The sequence below is a fragment of the Erigeron canadensis genome, chromosome 8, assembly GCF_010389155.1.
Source record: "Erigeron canadensis isolate Cc75 chromosome 8, C_canadensis_v1, whole genome shotgun sequence".
Classification (NCBI taxonomy): Eukaryota; Viridiplantae; Streptophyta; class Magnoliopsida; order Asterales; family Asteraceae; genus Erigeron; species Erigeron canadensis.
In genome coordinates, this window is record NC_057768.1 from 8,732,119 (window position 1) to 8,744,049 (window position 11,931).

General features: G+C 34.1%; 1 protein-coding gene across 2 annotated transcripts; it reads left to right on the plus strand.

The window, feature by feature from the left end:
- Positions 1-857: 857 nt before the first annotated feature.
- On the plus strand, positions 858-8,717 carry LOC122578314 (alpha-mannosidase). 2 transcript variants are annotated; one of them, XM_043750247.1, is made up of 28 exons: positions 858-941; positions 1,643-1,726; positions 2,133-2,221; positions 2,315-2,489; positions 2,576-2,779; positions 2,875-2,946; positions 3,252-3,365; positions 3,433-3,533; positions 3,620-3,713; positions 3,882-4,049; positions 4,157-4,240; positions 4,361-4,423; positions 4,503-4,559; positions 4,668-4,887; positions 5,094-5,218; positions 5,295-5,351; positions 5,523-5,582; positions 5,694-5,765; positions 6,197-6,244; positions 6,375-6,494; positions 6,562-6,627; positions 6,843-6,955; positions 7,050-7,134; positions 7,249-7,359; positions 7,897-7,992; positions 8,062-8,109; positions 8,298-8,366; positions 8,444-8,717. In XM_043750247.1, the coding sequence occupies exons 2-28, from the start codon at positions 1,679-1,681 to the stop codon at positions 8,630-8,632; spliced, it is 2,748 nt and encodes a 915-aa protein (XP_043606182.1). In that variant the 5' UTR covers positions 858-941; positions 1,643-1,678; the 3' UTR covers positions 8,633-8,717. The 2 variants fall into 2 exon arrangements, with proteins under 2 accessions (XP_043606182.1, XP_043606181.1); XM_043750246.1 differs by lacking the exon at positions 858-941 and adding an exon at positions 1,063-1,298.
- The last annotated feature ends 3,214 nt before the right edge of the window (positions 8,718-11,931 follow it).

Genomic DNA, 11,931 nt, shown 5'->3' on the forward strand with positions numbered 1-11,931 from the left:
TCCTTTTACAATTGACTGAAAAATATAATTCAAAGGGATTAATCACTCAAAACAGGGGAACTTAATCATTCAAAACATTCATCATTTTGATTATGCCTTTAACGAAGAAAAACAAAACAACTTATGGTGATTTATATTTTTACCTTTTTATGCTGATCAAAGAATAAACCTTGATTGAAGATTGCGTTGAAAAAAATTGATGGGAGAGTGTTTGAGCATTACATTCAATAGTTAAGGTTGGTTTAATATATAAAAATGGGAGAGGCTTTGAAGGTTAAAAGAAAATTAGGGATCATTGGAAAACAAATGGTTTGTGTGAAAAAGTTATTTAAATCGGTTGAATTAAATGGCTGGGTTTGTTAGGGTCCGCGTGTTTTTAAGATGTGTATTTAATTCTTATTTTATAAAAAAATTAAGGTTGGTTTAATATATAAAAAATAAAAGATCAATATTGTTAAAAAAAATTATGAAGATGCCACATGGATAAAATCCTCTGTGACAATTTTTTAAGATAACTTTAAATTTGCAAAGAGTTTTAAAAGACTTAGTTAACTACTTTTTTAATAATTATATAGATACTTGAAATAAACTTATCAATGACATAATGCTTTTTAATTAAACGGTTAGAAAAGTCAACTTAATTATACTAGAATAATAGGTGTTTCAATGGGAAAGTGAAACCCTCGCGAAGAGAGACCTAATTTTACTAGTTCCATAAGAATACATGTGTTTTTTTTACTGAAAATTCTTCACACACCGACCACATGTGGTAAATCTTGAAAAAATCAATGATTTTGGACCCAAATCAAACAGTATATAAAACAACAACAAAAAAATTATCTTTTTGGTATTGTTTCATAAGACCTTGGAGTAAATCCGCCGGCTGAGGGATAACCAATGACAAAATTTTGTTTGCACCCCACTAATTTAATGGCAAAAAGGTCTTTTATTTTGTCATTATTATCGTGTCAATACACTAGCATTGTTTATGCATATATAGATATAATATAGATATATATGATATGCAATATTAAGTGGAATTGGATAGACTATACATGAATGTATTGGGTTCTCTGAATTTTGGAAAAAAGATGTCTAATTTGTTAAAATTTTCTAACTTTTTGTGGGTATTTATAGTTTTTGCGGTTTTTTTTTGTGAGTTGATTTATGGGTATGAAACTGGAAGTAAAATTGTTGAGGGAAAGTTGAATGTTCATTTGGTTCCACATTCACATGATGATGTTGGTTGGTTAAAGACAGTTGATCAGTATTTCATTGGGTCTAATAATAGTATACAGGTCCTCATTTTGATTTTTAAGTTTTAAAGATTTGTATTAGTAGCGAAATGTCGGTCAGAAAAGTCTTGTTATGGTAGAAAGTGTAGAAATGACTGATACATGTTCTGCATCTTTTTAACATCTTGATGCACCAAATAAGTTTTGTTGTAGCGGGTGCTTCCACTTGTCAAAAAGTTGCACTAGACATGTTGTGAGCACCAATGATTCTTAGTTTCTTACTCTTTGTTACCATAGAAAGAATTTTCTCATAGACCTCACCGTATATTACTATGTTTTTTTTTTATTGTGAGTTAGTGTAAGATCTCACTTGAATTTTAATGTGTTGCTGTGTGGTGTTTGTGTAGGGTGCTTGTGTTGAAAATGTGCTTGATTCGGTTGTCATGTCGCTGCTTCGTGATCCAAACAGGAAATTCATATTTGCCGAGATGGTATTAACCTCAACTAATCTGATTAGGTTGCTTAAATTTCGTGTATGAAAATTCAGTGAAGTCAACTTAGGGGTGTTTTCGTTTGGATTGGCATTATGAAAAGACTTGTGACTTCTGACTCTGTCTGCAGAATCAGTAATCATGTTGTTCACTGGTTTTCCATTTTGAAGCTGATAATGTGACTATGAATAGTGTTTTCGGTTATGTGTTTATAATCGTTTGGATAATCAGGATCATACTAGTTGCAATTCAAAACCTCTTATCAAAAGTCAAACTGAGATTAACTGATAATTAACCTCTGCTTTAAGACTTTTTTCATTTTTTGACAGAAAAAGACATTGTTTTAAACAGAAATGCCAATTTGGTCATTGTATGAATAATTCTTTTTTTTGTGATTGTACGACAGGCCTTTTTCCGAAGATGGTGGCTATTGCAAAGTGGAGAGATCCAAGCTGCTGTGAAAAAGCTTGTTGCTGCAGGCCAATTAGAATTTGTGTAATCAAATACTCTCTTTTTGTATTTAATCTTTCATGGTTATTTTCCACTTATTAGTCATTAAGAATTAATGTTTGAAGATTCCTGTATTAGAAATGGAGGGTGGTGTATGCACGATGAAGCAGCTACGCATTACGTAGACATGATTGACCAAACGACTTTGGGCCATGCCTTAATAAAATGTAATTTTAATGTAACTCCTCGAGCTGGTTGGCAGATTGATCCATTTGGACATTCTGCAGTTCAAGCGTACCTTTTAGGAGCGGAGGTAGTTCTAGATTCTTGATTACCCTTGAGCAAATAAGTTTTATTGTTTTGTAAATCTAAAAATGAGTCATTCTGCTATTGATTCAGCTTGGGTTTGATTCATTACATTTTGCACGGATTGATTATCAAGATAGGGCAAAGAGGAAGGATGATAAAAGTCTTGAAGTCATATGGCGTGGCTCCAAAACATTTGGTTCTTCCTCTCAGATATTTACCAATGCATTTCCTAAGCACTACAGTGCACCAGATGGTTTCAACTTTGAAGTTAGCGGAGACTTTGAGCCCGTTCAGGTTCTGTTGCTAATGACAAAGTGAACTATTTATAACTACGTCTTCATATCTTGTTCCTCATAACAAATTTATTTTTCATGATGGTGGAATCACAGGACGAACCTCTTCTCTTTGACAATAATGTTCAGAAACGAGTAAACGATTTCATTGATGCTGCATTGACTCAAGTAAGTATTTTTCTTTTGTGTCAAGTACAATGGTTACTTTTGCAGTTTTTCTTGACCCTTTTACCATTTATGCAATCTCGCTTCGACTTATATAATTTGGGCTTGGCCTATAGTGATGCCGAAGGCTTTCTTTCCGATGCATAGTTAGCTTTGATTGGGTTTAATGCCTAAACTACCAATACACTTTTCTATCAATTGACCTATAATTGATTTGATTGTGTACTTTTACAAGTAGGGTAGTTAGAAAAGTTAATTGCCCTGCTATCTTTAGAAAGTGATGATATTCTAAAAAATACAATGAACAGGCAAATGTGACCAGAACAAACCATATTATGTGGACAATGGGAGATGACTTCCAATACCAGTATGCAGAGTCTTGGTTCAAGCAGATGGACAAGCTAATTCACTACGTTAACAGAGTACGTTTTAAGTTTCATGTTTGAAAGTTGTCTACTAGAAATAATTAAAATCTGTTTACAATCTCAGGATGGTCGTGTAAATGCATTATATTCCACTCCATCTATATACACTGACGCAAAAATGGCTGCAAACGTGTCGTGGCCACTCAAAACTGATGACTATTTCCCGTGAGTTTTTTTAGACTGCATTTTATCTATGAAAGCAGCCATTGAAGCTATAAGCTTTCATTAACATGGTAGTTTCTTGTGTGCAGATACGCGGATGGTGGAGATTCCTACTGGACGGGTTACTTTACAAGTCGTCCAGCTCTAAAAGGATACATACGTTCATTGAGTGGATATTATTTGGTAAACAAGATTAATCGATTCTATAATATATGTATATATAGACATTAGTTATATTTATGGTACTTGACTTGATTATAAAGTTATTCGGCCAATTGTATAAGAAAATGGTTTAATAAGTTTATGTGTACCACACAAAATTTCCAACTATAATATCATGTCACAAATTAGGCAGCAAGGCAACTCGAGTTTCTGGCAGGAAGGCAAACTAAAGGTCCTAACACTTTCAGTCTTGGAGATGCTTTGGGAATTGCACAGCACCATGATGCTGTGACTGGTACTGCTAAACAACATACAACAAATGACTACGAAAAACGCTTAGCAATTGGAGCTCTTGAGGTACAACCTTAATTCATCTTTTAACACTACATTATGATACAATAATATATATATATATATATGTATATATATGCTTTATGTATCTTCATTTCTTCACTTCTCCATAGGCTGAGGCTGTTGTGACTTCAGCTTTATCACGCCTAACATCAACCACAAGTAATTGCACCAAACCCACATCCATATTTAGCCAGGTGATACCTCAAAATTAATCTAAACTTCTATATTAGAATATGACTAGTTTTACTCATGTATATAAAGATTAACATGTTTAGCTTAAAACCGAGCCTTAATGATTCTTTCCTTTGTGACAGTGTCCGCTACTCAATATAAGCTATTGCCCGGCAACAGAAAACATTCCTTCTACAAAGAGTTTGGTAATCCAGCTTTCAAAAATCTGAATATATTGATTAGTATTCTATGATGTTGCATACATAGATTTCTTTTCTTTTTCAGGTGGTTGTTGCTTATAACCCTCTTGGATGGAATCGCACGGATGTTATCAAGATACCTGTAAGTAGTAAACTTTCTGAATGACCTCCTATTAATATGATAGATCAGCATATTCAACATTTGCTATACTGTTCAAACCTCAAACCATTTTATTTGACTTTTTAATAGGTCAAAGATGTTAATTTTGTTGTGCAAGACAACAATGGCAATACGATTGAAGCACAGTTCATAGAGTTTAATAACGTAACAAGCAACATAAGAAGCTTTTACACAGAGGCTTATTTGGGAATTTCACCCCAAGATGTTCCAAAGTATTGGCTCATATTTCAAGCAGCTGTGCTACCTTTGGGTTGGAACACTTACTTCATTACCGAAACATCTGAAAAAGGTACATTTACGCTTGTTTTTTGTGGCTAGAATGACTATTTTCTAAGCACAAATACATACAGTATAATTTTTCTACATGGTCAACAAACTTATACATTGATTTTTTGCTTAATGACAACTTCCTTGACATAAAATTTTGAAATAATCCAAACATATTTACAATCTTTCATCTAGCTTTATTAAGATCTGTGTTGATCCTATTTTCAGGAGGATACGTTTCTGTGGTAGACACTCCACAAAACGATACTATAGAAATTGGACCAGGAAACTTGAAAATGTCTTTCTCATTACAGTCTGGACAGCTAAAAAGAGTAACAAATTCAAGGACAGGAGTAAGTTCCATTTTTAATTGTTCAATGCAAATTATACCGGCTTTTGGGTTTGTTGCTAAACTATTTGATATTGCAGATCAACTTACCAATACAACAAAGCTATCTCTGGTATGGCAGTGGAGCTGATAACCAGGTTCAGTCACTTTAAATCCATGTAGTTCATTCATTAATCAATTACAGTTGGTGGTTCTCATTTCTATGACGGAGATGTGGCCAAAAAGTGAATTGAACTTAGTATCTTAGTGTTGCTAGACTTTGAAGAAAATTATATATCCTCACATGTCATTTGTATATATTCCATTAGCCTTCTGGTGCCTACATATTTCACCCCGATGGAGCACCCCCGGTCATTGTTTCAAGATCAGTATGTATTCTTCTCCCTAGCAAAGTTCATTTGTTCGGCCCAGTTAGATAAATCTTGGGAAATATCTTTGTTATGTGCTACGATCCCTTTCTATTAATCACTTAACTGCAGGTACCGATAAAAGTCATTCGTGGACCACTTGTTGATGAAGTTCACCAGCAATTCAACCCGTGGATTTATCAGGTCTGGATCTTAATTCAACTTAAGGAAATCAGAACTTGTATTCTATATCAATATAAATCAAACACAGATTCTCGAGGTGGAAATTCAGCTATTTACGTTTATTTAGTCTATTCTACTTCGGTAACGTTTGTATCTATCGGGGGTCAAACTGGTAGAATGAAAAGAAAAGGGGTCAAATGAATCGAGAAGTGATACAAAAAGTGTATGCTTATGCATAAAACCTCCTAAATCATTACTCTTTATAATTAGTATAAATAATTTGGCTAAAAAGTGAAGGCTTAACTCGACTTGTACTAGAAATATATGTTTTGACCTCTTACCCAACCTTGCCCAGTGCCCATTACGTAACGCCCCATGCCAAATGATGAGGGCCAACTCAAGACAATATATCTAAAAGTTGACATCAAATTCTTGTATATGTTTGTTTTCAGGTGACCAGACTTTACAAAGAGAAAGAGCATGCTGAATTTGAGTTCATCGTAAGAATGGCCTTAAGTCTAGTTTCATAACATAACTTAGATATAAATCTCTTCACATGTATGGATTAATAAATCATGAACCACATTTAGAACACTGAATTCTTACCAAAAGAAATAATATTGACTCTAGATTGGTCCGATTCCTACGGATGATGGTGTTGGGAAAGAAGTCATTACAAGAATTACAGCGGATATGGCTACAAATAAGGTGTTTTATACTGATTCTAACGGAAGGGACTTCCTCAAAAGGGTATAATCTCTATGCTCTAGATTAAATCTCACTAAATGCTACCAAGTAATTCTTAATTTATTATCAGGTACGAGACTATAGAGAAGACTGGCCTCTTCAAGTCACACAACCTGTAGCTGGGAATTATTATCCAGTAACACTCTTGACCTCAAGTTTGATTCATAACTATATTGTTTTCGTATCATATACTAATAAGATGTTTCAGTAATTGACAAGACATAGCATTTGTGGGTCAACCCAAATCTACTCATTTTAACTTGTACTAAGACGACCCATATCATCCTTAACCCATTTTTGACACAGTATATCCATATTTCTCCCTCTAAGCTTTTTAACTTTTTGTTGTAGCTCAATCTTGGAATGTTCACAACAGATAGCAAAACTGAGTTGTCAATCCTTGTTGATCGTGCCACTGGTGGAGCTAGCATCAAGGATGGACAAATGGAGATTATGTTTCACCGGTACTCATTTTCCTCCGTGATCGCAAGTATTATTTCTATACTTTGCTGTGTACCATGAGCATACAAATATGACTTTTCTGTTATTTTGTTTAAGGCGCATGCTGTATGATGATGGTAGAGGAGTCGGTGAAGCCCTTGACGAGACTGTGTGTAATAAGACCACGTGTCAAGGACTTGCGGTATGGTACAATTATATTTTCGTTTAGCCAATGTTCCGGGTCTCTTTCACAAGGATGGGATCCAAAATTGAGAAATAAACAATACTAAAATCCGGTGTTATGATATGGTTTCAGATTCAAGGAAATTATTATATGAGTGTTGACCACATTGGTAGCGGATCACGATGGCGCCGAACAACGGGCCAAGAGATTTATTCACCCCTTCTCTTAGCTTTTACACATGAGGTATGTTTGCCAATCATTTAATAGAGACAGTCGTGTTTTGTAACATGAGGTGCAAAGTGGGTGGGTCCTGTGCAGATGGATAATAAGTCAAAGTAAAAAGGAGTGATTTTTGTCTACGATTCAGACTGTTGACTTCTAACACTTTCTTTCGCTAGAATTGTAGAGTCCTAATATAATCATTAGTCTACCTATAATTACGAAAGTAGTATAAACTTCTATGACAATCACTCTTTTTAGTAAAATTATTAAAAGAGTTTCATGCATTAAAAAAACGCTTTGGAAGACTATCAACCTTTATGACCTGTTATATATTAGATTCATGAAACGTAACCTGTATCGTTGCACAAGTAAAAGGGTCTTCACGTCTGTACCTAATCTATCTTAGAAGGTCAACATATCTTTTCTCGGCTTGGGATCAGCATGTCGGGACTTTGAGCCTTTCTCCTCTTGGGAATTTGCAAATCACATTCTGGTTTAATGCGCACAGGTTATTATTTCTTAAGATACCATAACCTAACAACCATTTTATTATCACAGAAACAAGAAGATTATAAAGCTTCTCACTCAACGAGATCAACAACAATGGATCCAAACTACAGTTTACCCCTTAACGTTGCATTACTTACACTTCAGGTAAAATTTTGAGTCATTACACAATGATTCATCACCGTGCCATGCTTTCTTTAACACTCATATTTTCAGGAATTGGATGACGGATGTGTGCTCTTACGTCTAGCCCATCTCTATGAGGTACCATCAATCAATCTTTTCTAATGACACCAAAATTTTCCCTAAACACATCAATTTCTTAGCTTAATCCTGTCTGTGACACTGATTCCCCGCTAGTGTGTTTTGGCAATGATCCTGTCTTCTTGGGACACCTTATTCCATTAGTTTTGAAGATAACTTTCCTACTTGTCATGAATATTGATTGTTAGGCTGGTGAAGACGTTGATTATTCGACCTTAACTAAAGTTGAATTAAAGAAGTTGTTTTCTTCTAAAACGGTTAGTCATCACACTAAGTTTATGAACTACCAATTCTTTGTGTTATTTTGACCATATGAATTAATCCTTTATTACAGATCAAGACAATAAACGAAACAAGTTTATCTGCAAACCAAGATAAGTCAGCGATGAAGAGGACGCCATGGAAAGTTGAAGGTGGAAAAGGGAGTGAATCGGCAATAGTTAGAGGTGCACCTGTTGACCCTTCCGCTCTTATTGTCGAGCTAGGTCCTATGGAGATTCGGACTTTTATTTTGAAATTTTGATAGAGTAAAATTCGATTTGTCAAATAACAAGGAAGCTCTTGAATATGTATTCATTATCAAATGTGAAGTTTTGATGGGAAATAAACACCATAAGGGTAAACACAAAAGTAGAATAACCCCTTCGTTTGGCAACACTTTCTCATCAACCCTTATGAACCTATGAGGAAGCTAACAAATAGGATACGCTAAACGTAATCAAAGTGAGCCCCTAACAATGACAAAATCAGTAAACAAATGCACACACAAACACAAGAGCTTTTAGCTTGAAAAACCTCTCCAAGTAAGAGTGAAAACCACAAGACCCTTAGGCCTTTTAAAATCCACTACCACCAATAATAGAGCAATAAATCTGATCTTTTCTAACTATACTAGAGGCATACAACAATCATCGTACACTTGGAATAAAGCATTAAGATGTATGGAAACAAACTATAGACATGTAACATTTGTAAATTTTGACTAAGTTTGACTTGTAATTAATGTAATTAAATGTAAGTGAATTTCATAAGTTAATGATAAATCCCGAGCGTTTTGTTGAGCCTTAGTGTAATTTAAAGTTCGTTTGTGTTTACAGGATTGTTTTAATGTTTAAATGGATAATGAATAGCTATTGGTTGAAATTAGCGAAGCAGGAGCCCACATTTGGACTCCTTAGGTCGGCCTCCCCATACCACGTACGCGCCCACTCCATTCATTTCCCCTTATCTCTTCTCTCTCTCTCTCTCTCTCTCTCTCTTATCTTTCATCTACCAACAAAAACCATCATAAATTCACCCTCAAATCATTGCAAATCTTGTGTTGTTAATGATAAACTAACTAGAACTTAACCCTAATAATAACAAACATCAAATATCCAAGAAATTGCAAGTTCCAAGTGTTCATCCATCTCCAAGAACGCTAAATCTGAATTTCAAGTTGTAGGCCAAATTGGTAAGTGTTTCTTAGCTTAAAATGATCCTCTTACATTGTAGATACTTCCCCATCTTAGATCTAAACGTTCGGTGGTTGATTTTGGCGTAAATTGTATGTTTTGGCTCATAACTTGTCTTGAACCAAACCTTGGGGAATTGAAACTTTGAAAGTGGGTTTTTGTAAAAATATGATTTTTAGACTTGGTTATACTAGTATTACTTTATGTTAAAGTTTGGAAACCTAAATTGGAGCGAAAGAGGCGATTCGGTAACTCAAGTTTGGCCCAAAAACGATTTTCCAAAAAAAAAAAACGTTTTCCTGACCACTGTAAATTACGGTGGTCCTGCCATCTCTTACGCTGCTTTGTATTTTCATTTTCAAGTTTACGCTAACAATCTCTGACTTACGCCACATTACACTCTAGCAGGTGCCAAAGATCATCTTTCTAGACCACCGTAAGCTACGCCAATCATTACGGTACCAAACGCCAGTTTAGTTGGCCTAGCGTCTCTTATTCTCGACCTTGCCGTCTCTTACACCCATCTAAGCTGACCAGCGTATGAGACGCCACTCCTGAATGTCAGTTTTCCTATTTTTCGTTTATTTGTTCGTTTATTGATCGTGGGGTGTGATGGTATGGCCTAGGATGTCTTGTAACTTAATTTAGGACACATTATGATGATGGGATATTGATGTAATAGGTTTGTGATCATTGTACTCTTCGCTTACCTGCTTAAGCTCATTTCTAACTTCAAACAAAGCTAAGGTGAGTTTCGTAGCTCATATGTTTACTTAACTTGGGGTAGAAAGTGTACTTGTCGTTAAACGATAGTCGTTTGATTTGAAACATTATGATAGAGAACGAGACGTTGAATATCTTATTGCATGCTTGTGTATATGTGTGAATGTAAGACGAGCCAAACGTTTCAGATTATTAAATCCGCATTATATATGTATGTAACACAAGCCAAACGTTACGGATTGTTGAATCTATATCATATGTATATGTAAGACGAGCCAAACATTATAGGTTGACGAATCCACTCATGGGTATGATCATCCCACATTACGAGTTGTTGAATCCACGTTATTAAATGATATTATATGTATATTATGATTATATATATATATATATATATATATATATATATATATATAGGGGTTGGGTATTGTAAAACAAGTATTAAAGAAAAACAAATAAGACATGATCTTGACCCTTGGATCATGGTTAAAATGATGCACGAAAATTCACGAAGTAATTGATGCACAATGATTTTCATGCTGCACGGTGATCTTCGGTGAAGAAAAACCTATTATTTTATTTGTTTTACTTTAATACTTGTGTTATTTTACCTAAAACCTATATATATATATATATATATATATATATATATATATATAAGACCCTTATTTTGAGAGCCCATTTTTTTGTAAGAACCGTGAGAACTCCTAAATTTTATATTGGATTACATGTTTTTTTTTGTTCATTCACACGTGAAACGTTATAAAAATATATGTTGCAGATAAATTTTTTTTTCAAAACCTTATATATAGTCCTTTGTCATATGTGAACAGAAAATTTGGACAAATTCATTCACAAGTTCACAAAAGACTATTTTGAAGGTTTCTTCAAAAAGTTTCTTCTACAACATACATTTTTATATCATTTCATATGTGAATGAACAAAAGAAACATGTAAACAAATGTATATTTTAAGAGTTCTCATGGTTCTTACAAAAAAAAATAGTTCTCAAATAAGGAAATTATATATATATATATATATATATAGGGTGACAATCAAATGAGAACCAACTTAAAATGAGAACAAGTAAGAACACTTAAAAACTACATTTTAATGCATTAAAAGTCCATAAAACTGACATAGTGTATAACTAATTATCATTATTTAAGTGTTTAACAACACATGGATCCGTCAAAATCGAAAAAATTCACGTTTTTTGTTGGATGCATTATTTTGATAATATGCATCCAAGATGGATGCACAAAACAAAAAACGTGATTTTTTCGATTTTGAAGGATCAATGTGTTGTTAAACACTTAAATAATGATAATTAGTTATGCACTATGTTAGTTTTATGGACTTTTAATGCATCAAAATGATGTTTTTAAGTTTTCTCACCGTTCTTATTTTAAAAGTGTTTTCACCGGAGTGTTACCCTATATATATATATGGGATATATATATATACATAAACGAATGTTGTATGAGTCGTCGTTGTTGTTTAACGTAAAACGTAACGAAGTTGTGCTAACGTGTGCCCTTTCTAGGGTTTGTTGTTGTCGTTAGGTATTCTAACCCTTGTATATCGATAACGGTTGATATCTCGGCACTTGATTTTGATTACTAAAACCTACGAACTCACCAAC